General features: G+C 32.4%; 1 protein-coding gene across 1 annotated transcript; it reads left to right on the forward strand.

The window, feature by feature from the left end:
• The first annotated feature begins 11,787 nt into the window (after window positions 1-11,787).
• Window positions 11,788-13,887, forward strand: LOC131622303 (probable indole-3-pyruvate monooxygenase YUCCA8). The gene is made up of 3 exons (XM_058893331.1): window positions 11,788-12,578; window positions 12,676-13,050; window positions 13,317-13,887. The coding sequence occupies exons 1-3, from the start codon at window positions 11,931-11,933 to the stop codon at window positions 13,542-13,544; spliced, it is 1,251 nt and encodes a 416-aa protein (XP_058749314.1). The 5' UTR covers window positions 11,788-11,930; the 3' UTR covers window positions 13,545-13,887.
• Window positions 13,888-16,538: the final 2,651 nt, after the last annotated feature.

A 16,538-nucleotide genomic window follows, 5' to 3' on the forward strand; every position in this document is an offset into this window, starting at 1 on the left:
TGGACAAGAAATTTTTCACACTTGATCTCTTTTCCAACCTTGAAGTTTCAAGATCCCTTATTAGATTTATCATTGACTCAACATGAAATTTGAGACTTGACTTCGTCATTGAAGCTTCTTGATTTATATCGTCACAAAGATTTCTTGACATATAACATTAGGGATTCCATCGAACGCCTATTGATATTATGTGTTATCCTTAAAAGAGACAGGCTTTGGCTTATTGATCTCACAAGCATAACCAACTAGACCAACTTGATCATAACCTTATATAAAGACTTAAGATCATAGTGTTGTCATTGTCAACACCATTGAAAACATCTAACTTTTGCAGATAATGTACTTGCAAACACATTGATCTATATTTTCCTTTTTTGATGATGAAAATGCATCTCTTAAGGAGGTAGAAAAATAAAGAAACAAAGGTAAAGGGTTAGAGTGGTTAGAATCCCCTGAAAAATATAGAGAGTATACCCTACTCCCTATGAGAGTATACTTCTCCTCATATGATATTATCAAAAAGGTGGAAATCAAAAACAAATATAAAAACAAATCCAAGCACATAGATCATAAATTTCCAATATGGAAACATAGATTTGACTTCCATAAACAAATCATTCATTAAAATAAGAGAATATTATTACAAAGGTAAAACTAATGCAAGGAAAAGACATATACAAGTAATAGACGAAGAAAACAAGCATGGAAACAAGTGAAGACTACTCTAGGTCCTCATTATCATCACTGAACAACTCTGATGGCAGCGATATCTGAGACAGTTGACGCTTCAGAAAGTTGATACCTTTGTTTTTCTGTATTTTCTCTTTGATGAGGGTTAAGAGAAAAGCTTTAGTCAGACGAGTCTGTGGGATTTTGTAATTGCAATTATCTAGTTTTGAAGGTCATATCTGCTGAGGTGTTTGTTGCTGAGCTTAAATTTGAGTGGCTCTTCTGACTTTAGGAGGCTTTTGATCAACACTCCATTGTTGATCCTAATCCACATCTACCTCAATGCATTGTTTCCTATCCTTTCAGAGTTTCTCAAGGATTCCTCGTCATGAACATTGAAGCTAATGTAATCTAAGACATTTTTTATTAAGTGACTATTATGGAACCTTGTTTTGAAGGAAGTATATTTTTTGTTTTGATGATAACAATTGTGAAGAACTGTATGAGATCAGACAAGAAAGATAACATCAACATGATGACAACTGTGAAGATTAGAATAAGATATTCAATATGATAAAGATGCAACATGATGTCAATTGTAAAATATCAGAAAAGATAACACTCATCATGGTAAAGATGCAACAATTGTGAAAGTCAACCAACACACTTAAAAGGTTAAAGATGCAAGTCATGAGTTTGATAAATTATTGAAAAAGTTTTTAGATAAAGCTTCAGACATCAACAAAGGTTATTCAGACAAAGGCAAACAAGCATATTATATCAAAAGCCTCAGGAGATCTCATGAAAAGTGTCAATACAATGAATACATCAGACACATGCTTAGGGAAGTTATTCCAATTTAGTAAGTGAGTGAAACTTTTGTAAACACAAAAGTCTTTCTTTATGGAAGTAGATGGTTATAAGCACACACACTTAAAACCTTTTATAAAATGTTTTGAAAAGTATAAACCTTGAGAAGTATATATAGAAGTTGGAAAGAAAGAGATGGGAGAATTCAAAATGCCAAAAGAAAATATTTTTGACAGGATCTAATCGATTATGTCAATCGATTATATTGTCGCATTTTTGAGGATTAAGGCTGTTTGAATGCACTAAATCGATTAGCAACGGCTATATATCAATTCTGACCTATTTTGGAATTCATAGCTATTACATTTAAATGATCTAATCGATTGGACTAATCGATTAATAACGATCATTTTTTATTTAATGAGGTTTCCTCTTTTGAAGGATTTAAATCCTATAAATAGAAGTCTCATTTCTCATTTTATTTCATCAAGAACTCGATTTGTATATTGACACACACACACACACACACCCTCTCTCTATAATTTTTCATTTTTCGCTTTCTCTTGTGTGGAAAGGTCTTTTGTGAGTGAGGTGTCTTTATAATTCTAGACGGGTAACATTGTATAAGTTCTTCAAGAATGTTGTTTATACATCTTGGATGAACACAATCCATTTAGGAATAAAAATATGTGGTTGGAAGCTAAACTTGTTAAAAGCTTTGGTTGGGAATTGTGTGATCAGTTCTTGATAATTAGTTAGGTCGAAGATCATTAAAATTGTTGAACTTCCCTTAAAGCTATTATAAAGCCTTGTTCATTTGAAGGGTGAAGTTATTCAATATTGATGAACTTGCCATTAGGTTCATGGTTAGCTTGCTTAAAACCATAGGTTAGAAGATCAACCTGTTAAAATCTCAAGAGGTTATTGTTGATCATATTAAACCAAATTGAGCTCATATATTTTGTTGAGTGAGTTTTACCGCTTCAATCTATCGTTGGGAAGGAAGCTTGACCACTTCAATAACAACATTTCAATGGAGAAGACAAAAATGATCATATCTTTTGTCTTATATTATTAAGGTTGTAGGACAACCACCATTTCCTTATATAAAGGGTTCGTGAGCTTCACCTACTAAAAGCTCTCAAGTATTTAATGGAAATTCTCAAGATCAATTCTTGGAGAGAGAAGTAGGTCCTTTTTATTTGACCGAACCTCAAAATTAAATATCTTTACCTTTAGAACACTTTTCTAAGGTTTCATGCAAACTGATTACCTCATTTCTTAACGAATCACAAGTTTCATACTTATCTGATTTCAAAGATTCATTTTTAATATTATCTTTCACTTTAGAAAAAAAATTATTGCTATTTTCAAAAAATTCAATATACTCTTTAAATTCAACAATTTTTTTAATTTCTTATTATCTTTACTGAGATGAATACTTAAATTAAACATTTGCTTATAAGTTAGATTTGTTACCTCAGTGTTTTCATTTTCTCTTGTGATTTTGAAGCACGTGGTTGTCTCCGTCATATTCCCTTCTTTTAGATGATACTTCATGAGAATCTTATGACGTGTTGTTAGGGATATTATTGAAGACATCTATGAATGAGTTTCTTTAGGTTATATCCTCTTCATGTGATTACTATCCAAACTCCCTATTTGATCTTTCAAAGATTCTTTTTTATGAAGCTTCTTTATCATTTCTTCCTCTCAAATATTCTACTTGATGAAGATTCTTCGCGTCTTCTACTAGATGAAGCTTCTTTAAATCTTCTACTGAATGTAGCTTTTTCAAATCTTATATTTGATGAAGTTTTTTAATCATTTTCATCGAAAGACGGCTCTTTAGATAATCATCTATTTATCCTGATTGTTCTTTCAGGAGACACATGTGGTGTTGATTTCATTTATTTCTTCTAATGGTTAATATGATGACTCTTCTAATGTTCTTGAATCCATTCCTTCATATTTCAACATCTGGATCAATTCGTGAAGCCTGCTCAACGATCTCCTTCATCTTGATTTTTTTATGAAACTCAACAAACACATTTATATCTTCTGAATAAAAAATTGGTTAAGATTTCTGCCTCTAATTATTGAATATGAAATATATGTTAAATATAAAACATTTAACGCAACCTCCAAAGATTTTCAGTTATGCTTATTTTTCTTTGTATTGAAATTGAGTAACCTTAATATTCATTATTGACTAACCTTTAATTATTTAAAAAAAAATTAAATCAAATAAAATTGATTAATTTTATTTGTTAAATTTGAAGCTCTTATTATTGCAACTCTGCTCATCCCTCAATGTGGGGACCTGACTCTTCTTATGCATCACACCCCTAGCCACCTCACCATTTTTCTATAAATTGATTTAAATTGATTTTTCTTCTTCTAAAATTATATAAACCATAATTGATTAATATTGCTGTGCCCACACTTTTTCCGCGTCTCTCACTTTTGTGCTATCTTTTATAATAAAAGTATCTTCTTTTTACTTTGAAAAGTGTTTTATTGTTTTTAAATAATAAACACGTCCTAATTCATTTTTTATATTTGAGTCTAAGGTCTACACCATGATTCGATGACCATATATATATACTTATTTTGAAAATAAAGCTCTTTCTTTCTTTCGAAAAATTATATATTTTCAATATTATGATGAACATCACGATCTTCCAAAACAAAAACATTTCATAATAACTCAACTAAATTAATTACTAAATTTTAACAAATACATGAATTAAACTAAAAAAATAATAAATAAATAAATTTGTTTTTAGCCCATATAAATTCTTATTTTATAAAATATGAATAGAATATATTTTAGAACTCACAAAATTACAATATAATATTTAAAATGATCATGATTAATATATTTCTAAATCTTAATACTATTATAATATTAAAATTTGAAGAATTTATCTTTATATTGAAATAAAAATGTTTTTTAATTATATTTTTTGAGCATTAATTTAATAAAATCATATTACAAGATTGTGTTTCATGACAAAAACAAATCTCTCATTAAATTGGAAAAAGACTTTCCTTTTTTTCTCCCTAGAGTCCTTTTCTCCTGACTACTCTCAAACATAATTTTCTTTGAAAGTTTAAGAGATGAGAGTGAGAGGAGAACTTTAAGGATAAAGAGCGAGGAAAGAAAAAAGAGATTGAATTACACACCTTCTAAGAAATGTTGTAATATTAAGGACATTAAACCAAGAACCTTCCTCTAAGTATCGGCTTACACATTTTTCCTACTCCAATAAGTGACATGCTTTCATTAAACCAATTAATTAACTATTAAAATTTAAAAATCAACATGATTAAGCTTTAGTTTGATCGATTATAATACTCAAATATTATTTTAAACATTAATTTTCTTAACTAACTTTTGGACCATTCAAACAAAGCTCAATCACGAGCCCAATCTAAAAGACGCGATAAATTTGGCAGAACAAGTGAGACTTCAGCCAAGCACCAAAAATACATTCTCAACTACGAGCTATCTTCTATCGTCATATTTAATCGAACAATACGATGAAATGTCTTTTTCTCATCACCCCAATCTTTTTGAAAATAACCTGGTTTTATCATAACACAGGTATTCAAGAGGTTCCTAAGGAGTACCATAGATGTGAGGGGTGTTAATACTTTTCCCTTGCATAATCGACCCCCGTATCCAAATTTCTCTTTTGTTTTATTTTTGCGTTGAATTTTATCGATATTTTCCATTTCATTTGGAAACAATAAAGTTTGGTGGCGAATCTTTGTTTTCGAGTTAAATTAATTAATAGCTTAATCTCAATTTTTTCTCGCCGGGACACTTTTTCCCCATATCTGTTAGGAGGAAACACGTCTTAACAAGCTTCTCCATAAATCAATCTCTCTCAATAGTAAGGGGACTTATATGCTTCATAAGCATTTCTTCTCTTTTCGAAGACAATAAGATAAGAAGACACCCCCTTCCCAACAACTCTAAATGCTAGGATCGTCAAATCCCTACATATCTTGTACGACATATCTCTCATTTCCTCTTATACTTTTTGATAGTTTTCTATTCATTTTGTAGGTATTGAGGCGTATATGGAGCATGAGCAATAACGTGGCGAAGACACGGCTTCAAACGCGCGATTTTGAGCGGCGGAATCAATTCATTCGGCGAATAAAGCTCAAAACCAAATAATAATAAATCACTAATTTGGTTGATATGTTGTCATTGTTAGATAGAGCATGAAATAAGTTTTCCAACGCTTCGAATCGGGCGCAAATCGGAGTTACGGTTCTCAAGATATGGCCAAAATAAGATTTCAATTTTCTATTGAGCGGGCTAAGCGCGGATTTGCGCGCTAAGCGCGGTCTGGGCGGTTTGGAAAGTCATTAAATAGGGAAAAATCACATTTTTTAGGGTTATGCTTTGGGGTATTTGTTCCCAAAGTCATCACAACCATTTTTGAGTAGGGAGAGCTTGAAAACAACAATGGAGCATGCATCTTGATGATCGGAGGTCGAATTTCTCATCGATTGGTGTTGACAAACCAAGAAATGTTTGGTTCCTCTTCTTCTCTTCTCTTTGTATTTCTCTTTTGGTGAGTTTGTATGTAAATACTCTAAACCCATGGATGTTTGTTACTCTTTTTACTAGTTGTATAAAGTTTGCTTTACAAATCTTAATCGGTGTTTCCTTGATCTTTTTGCTTAAATGTTTTGGATTTGTGTTGTTGTAGAAATAGACATCACAAATCTTGATTAGGGGGATATCTGTTAGCTTTTGATTCTAGACATAGGATTGGGGTTAACATCCACATAATATCTGAGTTTAATGTCTCTGTGTTGTTCGATCGGTTGAGACATCGTCGAAAGAGCAATATAGTTGAATTCCCGTCGGTGTTGCAGACATGGACATTGATGTGAGGGATATGTGGTGATTCTGATGAGTATTGTAGATTGAGTACGACGGAGTGATAAATCTAAGTTTGTGAGGAGTAGTTTAGATTCAAACCAGATAAGCTATTCTCTATCAAGAATGAATTTATTTTATGTTCATATGTTATGTTTTCCTTGTTTACTTAAAACCCATTTTAACCCGAACTCAAGAACTAAGAATCCGTCGAACGGCAGTTCAGTAGCACTAATCTCTGTGGACACGATAAATTCCCGGATAAATATTTCCAAATCTTTTGTTGCTTGTCGCTCTATCGCTTCAACAAAATGGCGTTGTTGCCGGGGATTGGTGTTTTTATTGAATTCGCATTGCGATAGTTTCTTTGTTTTTGAGTTTTGTGAATATCGTATATTTTGTGCATATTCTCATACTTGTATATTTTCTTATATTGATACATGTTTATATTTTCATACTTATACATGTTTGTGTGTTTGATTTTGTTCCTCTTTACTTTTGCTATTTAGCAAGGTGAAGTTGGCTTAACAAATTGAACTCGGATAGTTCGTAAATTCTAAATCTTCACTTTTCAATTTTTTTAGCCAATTAAGGATTTTGTAAATATTGTGTTTTATGTATATTTGTGTTTTTACACATACTTGAATATACTTTTGCTTTTGATTCGTTTGTTAAGTGTTTGGTCAGGTCGCTTTCTTTATGTTGCGTTTGAGGCGAAAGCATTGACGTGTTGCGAGGAAGTCACTTGCCATTCGCGAGACAATAAAAGGCGTCGAGCTAACGACGTAAAACAAGCGCTTGTTGGGAGGCACCCCAACGCTTTTATTTTTCTGTTTTTCTGTAAATGAGTAGTGTAGGTGGTAAGTGGAGGTTGCATTAGAAATTCTGGTTTTCTGGTTTTTCTGGTGTAGCGCGCTTAGCGCGCTCACCGCGCTTAGCGCGGCCTGGGAGTTTTGTCCAGTAAACTCTTTTTAATGGTTCACTCGGCTCGCCTTTTTCCACTTCCACCAAGGCCTTATAGAGTAGTAATTATTAGTAATATGTTTTTATTCTTTTGTTGTTGTTTAGACTCAAATTTTGGCCCGATTACTTGGAATCGCATTTGGTAATTCTCCAATTTTGATTGATTCAACATGCCAATTGTGCGGTAATGATTGTTTGAATTTGTACATAGCAAGGTACTCGTTTATCGCTTTCTATAGCATAGCATGTTTATGAGACTTTTCATTTGTACAATTTTCATATTATTCATTCTTTTTGCATAACTTGCTCATGACTTGAATCACATTAGTTTTCCCTTTTTACCATAAATGTGAGGTGGCTTTCCATTGTGTATATATGCGAGTGACCGACATTTCTTGTTTTAACTAGATATTATTATGTTTAATCTTTTGTTTGTATTGAATTTGTGAATGCGCGAAAGTGATCAAGGCACTTGTTTGATTTTGAGCACAACTACCATAGCCAAATGTCAATTCACCTTGTGAGAGTGTGACCATTCGTAACCCCTTTGAGCCTTTTTGTCAATATCCATATTATTTTTGCTTAATGCATGTCTTTGAGCATTTGGTTTTCATTTGTGTATGGATGTTGATTCTTTGTTTTCTTGAACCCTCAACTATGATTTATAGTTTGAATTTTTACCTTGCATTAGAAAGTAGGGAGTATTCTTATTATGATGATAGTTGTATTCAAGTTGGGGAGAGGATGTTTGCTTACTTATATTGTGGTTGGTGTGAGGTTGTGAAAAAAACAAAAAAAAAAAGAAAAAAAAACATGTGAAAAAGAAAGAAAAGAAAAAGAAAAAAAAAAGAGAAAAAAGTTTGAAAAAGAAAAGAACAAAAAGAGTAGAATAAGATTGTGTTAATAAGTATTGTGTTTGGTGTGAAAAATGTGGTTAAGGAAGAAGTTTGATTGAAATTCCTTTGTTTGAAACTTTGTGGAAGTAATTACTCCCTTAGGTTTAGGCAAGTTTTTGTTTCGATTAGCTTTAGGAATTATCACTTGTTTGTTAACCGAGCCACATTACAACCTTTAAAGCCCTTGTGATTCGTGCCGTTGCGTTTTCGATACTATTTTTGGATGAACGCATAATTTTGTCTATTATTTGCAAGTTTGCCGGGTGTGTGTCAAAGTCCTCACCTTTCGGTGTTTTTCATCTACCGATGAATTTTTGCTAGGCGTGATTCGTGATTGAGCTTGTTTTGTTTTAGAATGTTTTGTATGAATCTTGTACTTAGGATCCGTTTCATTTTCATGTTGTCTAAGTAGGATTGTGGTAAGTATTTACTTTGTTCGTACGTTTTTGTTTGAACCGTACAATTGTTTCGTTTTTCTAAACTTTGTTGATTCTTGATTCTTTGGATTTTTACTTTTGCGATTTGAGTGTTTGGCCTTGTTTGAGGACAAACAAATTCAAGTTGGGGAGAGTTGTTAAGTGTCAAAATGTAGTTATTTTGTGTTTGTAAATAGTGGCACTTATCGATACTTTTTGTTAATACCGTTCGAATAATACCCCGTTTTGTGTATAAATACGTATACTTTGTGAATAGATGTATCTTCATATACTTTTATACTTTTTGATAGTTTTCTATTCATTTTGTAGGTATTGAGGCGTATTTGGAGCATGATCAATAACGTGGCGAAGACACGGCTTCAAACGCGCGATTTTGAGCGGCGGAATCAATTCATTCGGCGAATAAAGCTCAAAACCAAATAATAATAAATCACCAATTTGGTTGATATGTTGTCATTGTTAGATAGAGCATGAAATAAGCTTTCCAACGCTTCAAACCGGGCGCAAATCGGAGTTACGGTTCTCAAGATATGGCCAAAATAAGATTTCAATTTTCTGTTGAGTGGGCTAAGCGCGGATTTGCGCGCTAAGCGCGGTCTGGGCGGTTTGGAAAGTCATTAAATAGGGAAAAATCACATTTTTTAGGGTTATGCTTTGGGGTATTTGTTCCCAAAGTCATCACAACCATTTTTGAGTAGGGAGAGCTTGAAAACAACAATGGAGCATGCATCTTGATGATCGGAGGTCGAATTTCTCATCGATTGGTGTTGACAAACCAAGAAATGTTTGGTTCCTCTTCTTCTCTTCTCTTTGTATTTCTCTTTTGGTGAGTTTGTATGTAAATACTCTAAACCCATGGATGTTTGTTACTCTTTTTACTAGTTGTATAAAGTTTGCTTTACAAATCTTAATCGGTGTTTCCTTGATCTTTTTGCTTAAATGTTTTGGATTTGTGTTGTTGTAGAAATAGACATCACAAATCTTGATTAGGGGGATATCTGTTAGCTTTTGATTCTAGACATAGGATTGGGGTTAACATCCACATAATATCTGAGTTTAATGTCTCTGTGTTGTTCGATCGGTTGAGACATCGTCGAAAGAGCAATATAGTTGAATTCCCGTCGGTGTTGCAGACATGGACATTGATGTGAGGGATATGTGGTGATTCTGATGAGTATTGTAGATTGAGTACGGCGGAGTGATAAATCTATGTTTGTAAGGAGTAGTTTAGATTCAAACCAGATAAGTTATTCTCTATCAAGAATGAATTTATTTTATGTTCATATGTTATGTTTTACTTATTTACTTAAAACCCATTTTAACCCGAACTCAAGAACTAAGAATCCGTCGAACGGCAGTTCAGTAGCACTAATCTCTGTGGACACGATAAATTCCCGGATAAATATTTCCAAATCTTTTGTTGCTTGCCGCTATATCGCTTCAACAATGAGCTTCTCCTAAGACCTAATCTTTTAAATTCTAATTCAATTCTGTGAGGTATCTTTGAGGAAGAATGTCTCACAAGAGATGTTTTAATGGAACCCTCATTTGAAGGGTCCCTACGGGCCACACATGACAAGAGGTGTAAAATGTTGCTTTTATGAATAGGGCCGAGTTAATTAGGTAACCTAGAATTTGGACTCCACGTGAATTAGAAAGAAACCGCGTCTAGAGGAAAGTATAACTCTAAGTGTCATCTAATTCGAATACTTGTTTTGTGGAATTTCATCTTATTTGTAGAAAAAATCAAACAAATTAGGAAGACATCCATGTTGAAATGGAAACATAAAGGAAGAAACTTCCTACAGAACTTGCTAAAAATATAACATCTCTCCTATTTTAAGTGAGCATCCACGAGAAAGCATATCTCTATGTAGAGTTTCTTCTGCTTTATTGACAACACCTCAAAATAGATGGAAAAAGAGCACTAAGACATGTTCTTTTCTTATCCTCACACCAATACTAGGAGACTATGACGTAAGCCCAGCTTACCAGATACAATTGTGAGAGGAAAACTCCCATATGACTAAGAACACCTGCCTCAAAGTCATTTAAAGGAAAACAATGACCTATCAGATAAAACGTGCATTCCTGAAGAGGGAAAACTCACAACTCAAACTGATTGCATACCCGAGGTGAAAGGACGATCTATAATGCTCTCACCTGCAAAAACGAACATGATTTCCAACATTTTTTAATCTACCAATGAACTAATTCTACACCATCAATCAAAATCAAACATGTATGTTTTTATAACACACACACACACACATATATATATATATATATATATATATATATATATATATATATATATATATATATATATATATATTATCACATTTGTTTTTTTTTAACATACAAAATCAATCAAACATGCTATCCACACCTTTTATATCCTTGTATAATTCTATTTTACTTTACATGTATGTATTTTTTAGTTTAGACGTTCAAAAATACCCAATTTTATCCTTAAAATTTTTTTTTTGAGAAGTTGAAAATTTCGTAATTGAAAAACAATTGCTTAAAACAAAATAGAATTAGAGCTACAAACTATCATACGAAAACTTTTATATCTTTCAATTTTATGACAATTTTTTCTATGAAAGGAGGGTATTAAAGGAACCCAATAATCCATTGTGAGTGTGAATGTGATGATTAAAGACACTTTACCTAGTAAACAATAATTCCACATAAAACTATATACCAATAATCTCATAATAATCCCTCCCACAATATTTTAACAACTAGAATCTAATACAATATTAGCATAGAATATAATCATATAAAATATTCACAAACTAACAACACATAACATTCAAAAATAAATATTAAGGATTCTCAATAACACATGGTTATATGATTTGACAATGTACTAATCAAACTTCAAAGTCAATTTGACACTTAACTCATTTCCAACCAAAAAAATTAATAAAAATTCAATGATAAGAAGTTTATTAAACCATACATAAACTATACACTTTAATAACATACAATTTAATAATTTATGAAAGAGAAATAACTCCCCCCCACCTCATCACATGCAATTCTCCTCTATTTAAGCCCTTCAAACTCCTCCTCTTTCTTCATTCAATCATCACTCACATTCTCTATTCCATAAACCAAAGTTCATTAAATCATCTCAATCACAAACCAAAACAAGAAGAAAACCAAACACTTTCTCTCTTTCAAGTTTCATCATCAAAGAAACAATCTTTTTCACTTCTTGAACAAACCCAAATCAACAAAATGGAGAATTTCTTTCGTCTATCTGATCCCCAAGATTTCATCTCACGTCGTTGCATTTGGGTTAATGGACCTGTGATCATAGGCGCAGGTCCATCAGGCCTAGCAACGGCGGCATGTCTTAGAGAACAAGGAGTTCCCTTCATTGTTCTCGAAAGAGCTGATTGCATAGCATCTCTATGGCAAAGAAGAACCTACGACAGATTGAAACTTCATCTCCCAAAACAATTCTGTCAACTACCTAACCTTCCATTCCCTGATGACTTCCCTGAATACCCTTCAAAGAAACAGTTCATCAACTACCTTGAAACCTATGCTAACAAGTTCGAAATCAACCCGCAATTCAACGAGTGTGTTCAATCTGCTAAGTATGATGAAACCAGTGGATTATGGAGGGTGAAAACCAATGAAGTTGAGTATATTTGTAGATGGCTTGTTGTTGCTACCGGCGAAAATGCTGAGTGTGTCACTCCTGAAATTGAAGGACTTTCTGAATTCAAAGGTGAAGTTGTTCATGCTTGTGATTACAAGTCTGGTGAAAATTTCAAAGGAAAGAAAGTTCTTGTTGTTGGTTGTGGAAATTCAGGAATGGAACTCTCTCTTGATCTTAGCAACCACCATGCTTTACCTTCAATGGTTGTTCGTAGCTCGGTAAGTTCTTGTTTTGTGTCTGGTGTCTGTGTCTGTGTCAACGTCTCTGGTAAAAAAAAAAAGTCTAACTGGTTTGTTCTGTTTTTTCGATTCACAGGTTCATGTGTTACCGCGAGAAATATTTGGAATATCGACATTCGAATTAGCAGTTATGATGTTAAAGTGGCTACCACTATGGATTGTTGACAAGCTTCTTCTGATTCTGACATGGTTTATTTTGGGTGACATGGAAAAGTTTGGTATCAAAAGGCCTGCAATGGGTCCTTTGGAGCTCAAGAACACAGAAGGAAAAACACCTGTTTTGAATATTGGTACCTTGGACAAAATTAGATCCGGAGACATAAAAGTTGTTCCTGGAATCAAGAAGTTCTATAAGAACGGCGAAGTCGAGCTTGTTAACGGCGAAATAATTGATGTTGATGCAGTTGTTCTGGCTACTGGTTATAGGAGCAATGTCCCTTCTTGGCTTCAGGTGAAAACTTGTTCTAGATCTGTTAAAAATGACACTATCATAGTTGACTTATATTAAATCCTTAAATATTAGTCGCTGGATTAATCTATCATCAGAAATGTTAGACTAATCCAGTGACTAAGATTTTACCAGAGGACAGAAGAACATATTTGAATTGACGCTACTTACTGAGCGACAATTCAGACATGTTCTATTTTCGATAATTATAACTAGTATTTTTTTTGTCTGTGATCGAAGGACTAATTTGGTTATGGTTATGTTAACAGGAAGGTGAATTTTTCACGAAAAACGGATATCCAAAGATGCCATTTCCACATGGATGGAAAGGAAATTCAGGACTATATGCTGTAGGGTTCACAAAGAGAGGGCTTTCTGGTGCTTCATCTGATGCTGTTAAAATTGCACAAGATATTGGAAACGTTTGGAAACATGAGACTAAACAGAAGAAGCAACGCAATACTGCTTGTCATAGACGTTGCATTTCACAATTCTGAACAACATAACAAACTCACAATCTTGCTTCTTTTTTAGTCTCAGGAATTCTTTTTTGTATACATACAAAAAGATAACAATATCTTGTAAAAAAAAACAGTACACATACTTAAAAAAAATACAGATAGCACACAGAAACATAGCCCAATCCTAAGACCCAAGTTTTTAATGTGGTTGGTTAGTTTTTAAAAAAAAAACTAAGGATGATGAGGCTTTTTCATTCTCTTTTTAAACATTTCAATGTATTTCGTTTTGTTGATTCATATATGTAACGCGAACTTGAAATCTCTACGGCTCCAATATTATGATGGAGTTATAGAGGATTCAAGTTTATGTAATAAAATCCAGTGTTTGAAATTGAATTTTACTTTTGATTATTTACTCTCTTGTCACTTTCTATGTTTTTTTTTTCCGACTTTATTGTGTTTTGTAGCTTTTTCTTTGTTTTAGGGAAAGAATCTTGTGTTGTTGATTAGATGGGAAAGTTTTTTACCTTGATTCACATATATAGTTAGCATGCAAGGACGAATAAACGAATATACGGTGGATGCATGTGGTGATTGCCACACTTGATGAAGAGAAAGGTAGAAAGGTTAATAACTGCTTTCTATTTTGAACCTAGAGCTTAGATTGTCATGTTTTTTTCTTCCTTTATAATTGTTTCAAGTTTGAAGTATGAAAGTGCAGTGTACAAACTAATTCAATCAATCGTAAAACAACAATAGACACTAAAATACTATTGATCGTGTTACTCTTTACTATGTTCAAGACTTTTTTTGAGGGTGTGCGACTCATATTACCGCACACCTTCTAAATTTTAAGATAGTTCTGATCACGTCTACCATCTTCAATGTATTGTCTATTATATGCGTGAAAGTTTTTACGATATTTTCTTTTGAAAAATACATTTTAGTAAATCGAAGAATGTGAGGATTATATAAATTATTTTAACTTTGATTCTCATTTCTCAAAGAGGTTTGATGTATCAGAAAACATGTCAATATGATTAGAATAGTTTTGAATATACATAAACCTCAAACATCAAACATGTTATTGTGTGTGTATAAAAATCAACAGTCAATGCTCTCAATAAAAAGATTGATTTATAAAATACTATTTATATTCCATAATAACTCATTACAATAAATCAAATTCAACTAAAAATATATTTGCCCCACATCATAAAAAGAATTTACTATATAGGGCAACTTCACCATGCCAACTCTAGTTCATGTATGAAAAAAGAAAGTGAAAATGACTTGTGGCAAATCAAGAGGTTAATATGTGATGTAACATAAATTGTTCTAACAGTGTTCCTTTCATAATAAAGACGTCTGAAACTAATTTTATTTTAAAACTTTATTTTTGGAATAAGAACTTGGCTCAGATGAAACTTTTTGTTTGTACTAAATATTTGAATTTAAAGTTCACTTCGGAGTAATTTTCTAATTTCTTTTCAATGAGTGTATGTTTTGAGTTTTATAAAGAGTTTAACAGATAAATACTGTCACTATAAAATATTTTACATCATCAATACATCATAACTAATCAATTCTTTTATTTTAAAATAAGTTAAAATAAAAGTCAAATATTTTAAACTAATAACGATTGTGACTAACTAACAGTCTAAAATTTATTTACATCGTTGGTGTATTTTCATTAAAAAAAATTATAAATTTAAAATTTTGTATCAATATTAATTTTGATTATGAAATTTTTAAGAATCATAATTACTTTCATAAATATTCATTGTAAACAATATCTTATTTCAAACAAAACATATTATTAGATTTTGTAAAATAATTAAAATACTAAAACATAATGATGTATTTATTTAAATAATTATTTTAAAAATAATAGTTAAAAGTTGGGGTTGTCGGTATACACCAGTTACATGGTGATTATGGTGGTCAGAGAGTGGTAGTTGGCGATTGTGAGAGTAGTAGTAGATGTTAGTCATCAGAAATAGCCTACGTGATAATCAGTGGCGGATAACGACAATGATAAAGTGGTTATTGGTGATAGTGATCAATGGTAGTAAGAGTGGTGGTCGACGATGATCGGAGTGGTGGTTGATAGTGAACAAGGCGGTGGTTGATGGTGATCATTATGGTGACCGATACTGGATAAATTAGCGATCTAAAATGAATGAAGTAATGAATGACGGTGGTAATAGCAATAGTCAATGTAGTCAAATTAGAGATCTTATGCAGATGAAGTGATAATTGAATGTGACTATAGTGTGGTTGGTGTTGGTTAAAATATTGGTTAATAGTAGTTAGAGTGTTAACTAATAGTAATCATAATGAAGGAATAGATGGTGATCATTAGTACTAACTTTGTAGTATTAAAATAATAGCATAAATCATAATAAATAGTCAACTTAACACCATTTTCGTTAAATGAATTTGGATTTTAAGATTGACTTTTAAAATAAAAAAAGTCAACCATTCCGAACGTATCCTTATTTTTTTCATTTTAATGATTTTTTAAAATCAAGAAAAAAAACTTAATTCAACACTACATATGATGACGAAATCATGCTTTTCACTAAAGGAATTTGTCTTCTTTGGATGCAATTGCTACTCTACGAACACTATGTTGAATGCTCAGGTCAGGTTTGTAATACGTCCAAGTCGATTATGTATGCTAGTTCAATGTCAGCTATCAGTCACGATATGTTGGAAAATATAATTAGTTTCTCTATGGGAGAGGCTAGAAATCTAGCTCGGTTTCAAGACTGTATCAAGCTTAGGAAGTCTACTTGTTCCTCCATTAGTTCTTTAACTTCTTTGTTAGAAAATCTTACCTCCAAGAGGGAGAATTCTTTGATACATGACTTTATAATTTTTAAAAATTTTCAAAGTTAAATCGCATGCTCCCAAAGTGCACATCTTGAAGGAAGGGTTAAGGTGGTACTCCCCTTCAGACGTCTTGTGGGGGAGTTTTTAGGAACCATTCAAGTAAGCATTTGGGAAGTTTTTCTTGGTTTGGAT

Source organism: Vicia villosa, unplaced genomic scaffold (assembly GCF_029867415.1).
Source record: "Vicia villosa cultivar HV-30 ecotype Madison, WI unplaced genomic scaffold, Vvil1.0 ctg.000029F_1_1_1, whole genome shotgun sequence".
NCBI lineage: Eukaryota > Viridiplantae > Streptophyta > Magnoliopsida > Fabales > Fabaceae > Vicia > Vicia villosa.

Excerpts from the sequence above, each read along its gene's own strand:
- LOC131622303 (XM_058893331.1), top strand. The coding sequence starts at position 11,931 with ATGGAGAATTTCTTTCGTCTATCTGATCCCCAAGATTTCATCTCACGT. Across the intron at positions 12,579-12,675 it reads CAATGGTTGTTCGTAGCTCG|GTTCATGTGTTACCGCGAGA; the intron begins GTAAGTTCTTGT and ends TTCGATTCACAG. Across the intron at positions 13,051-13,316 it reads ATGTCCCTTCTTGGCTTCAG|GAAGGTGAATTTTTCACGAA; the intron begins GTGAAAACTTGT and ends TTATGTTAACAG.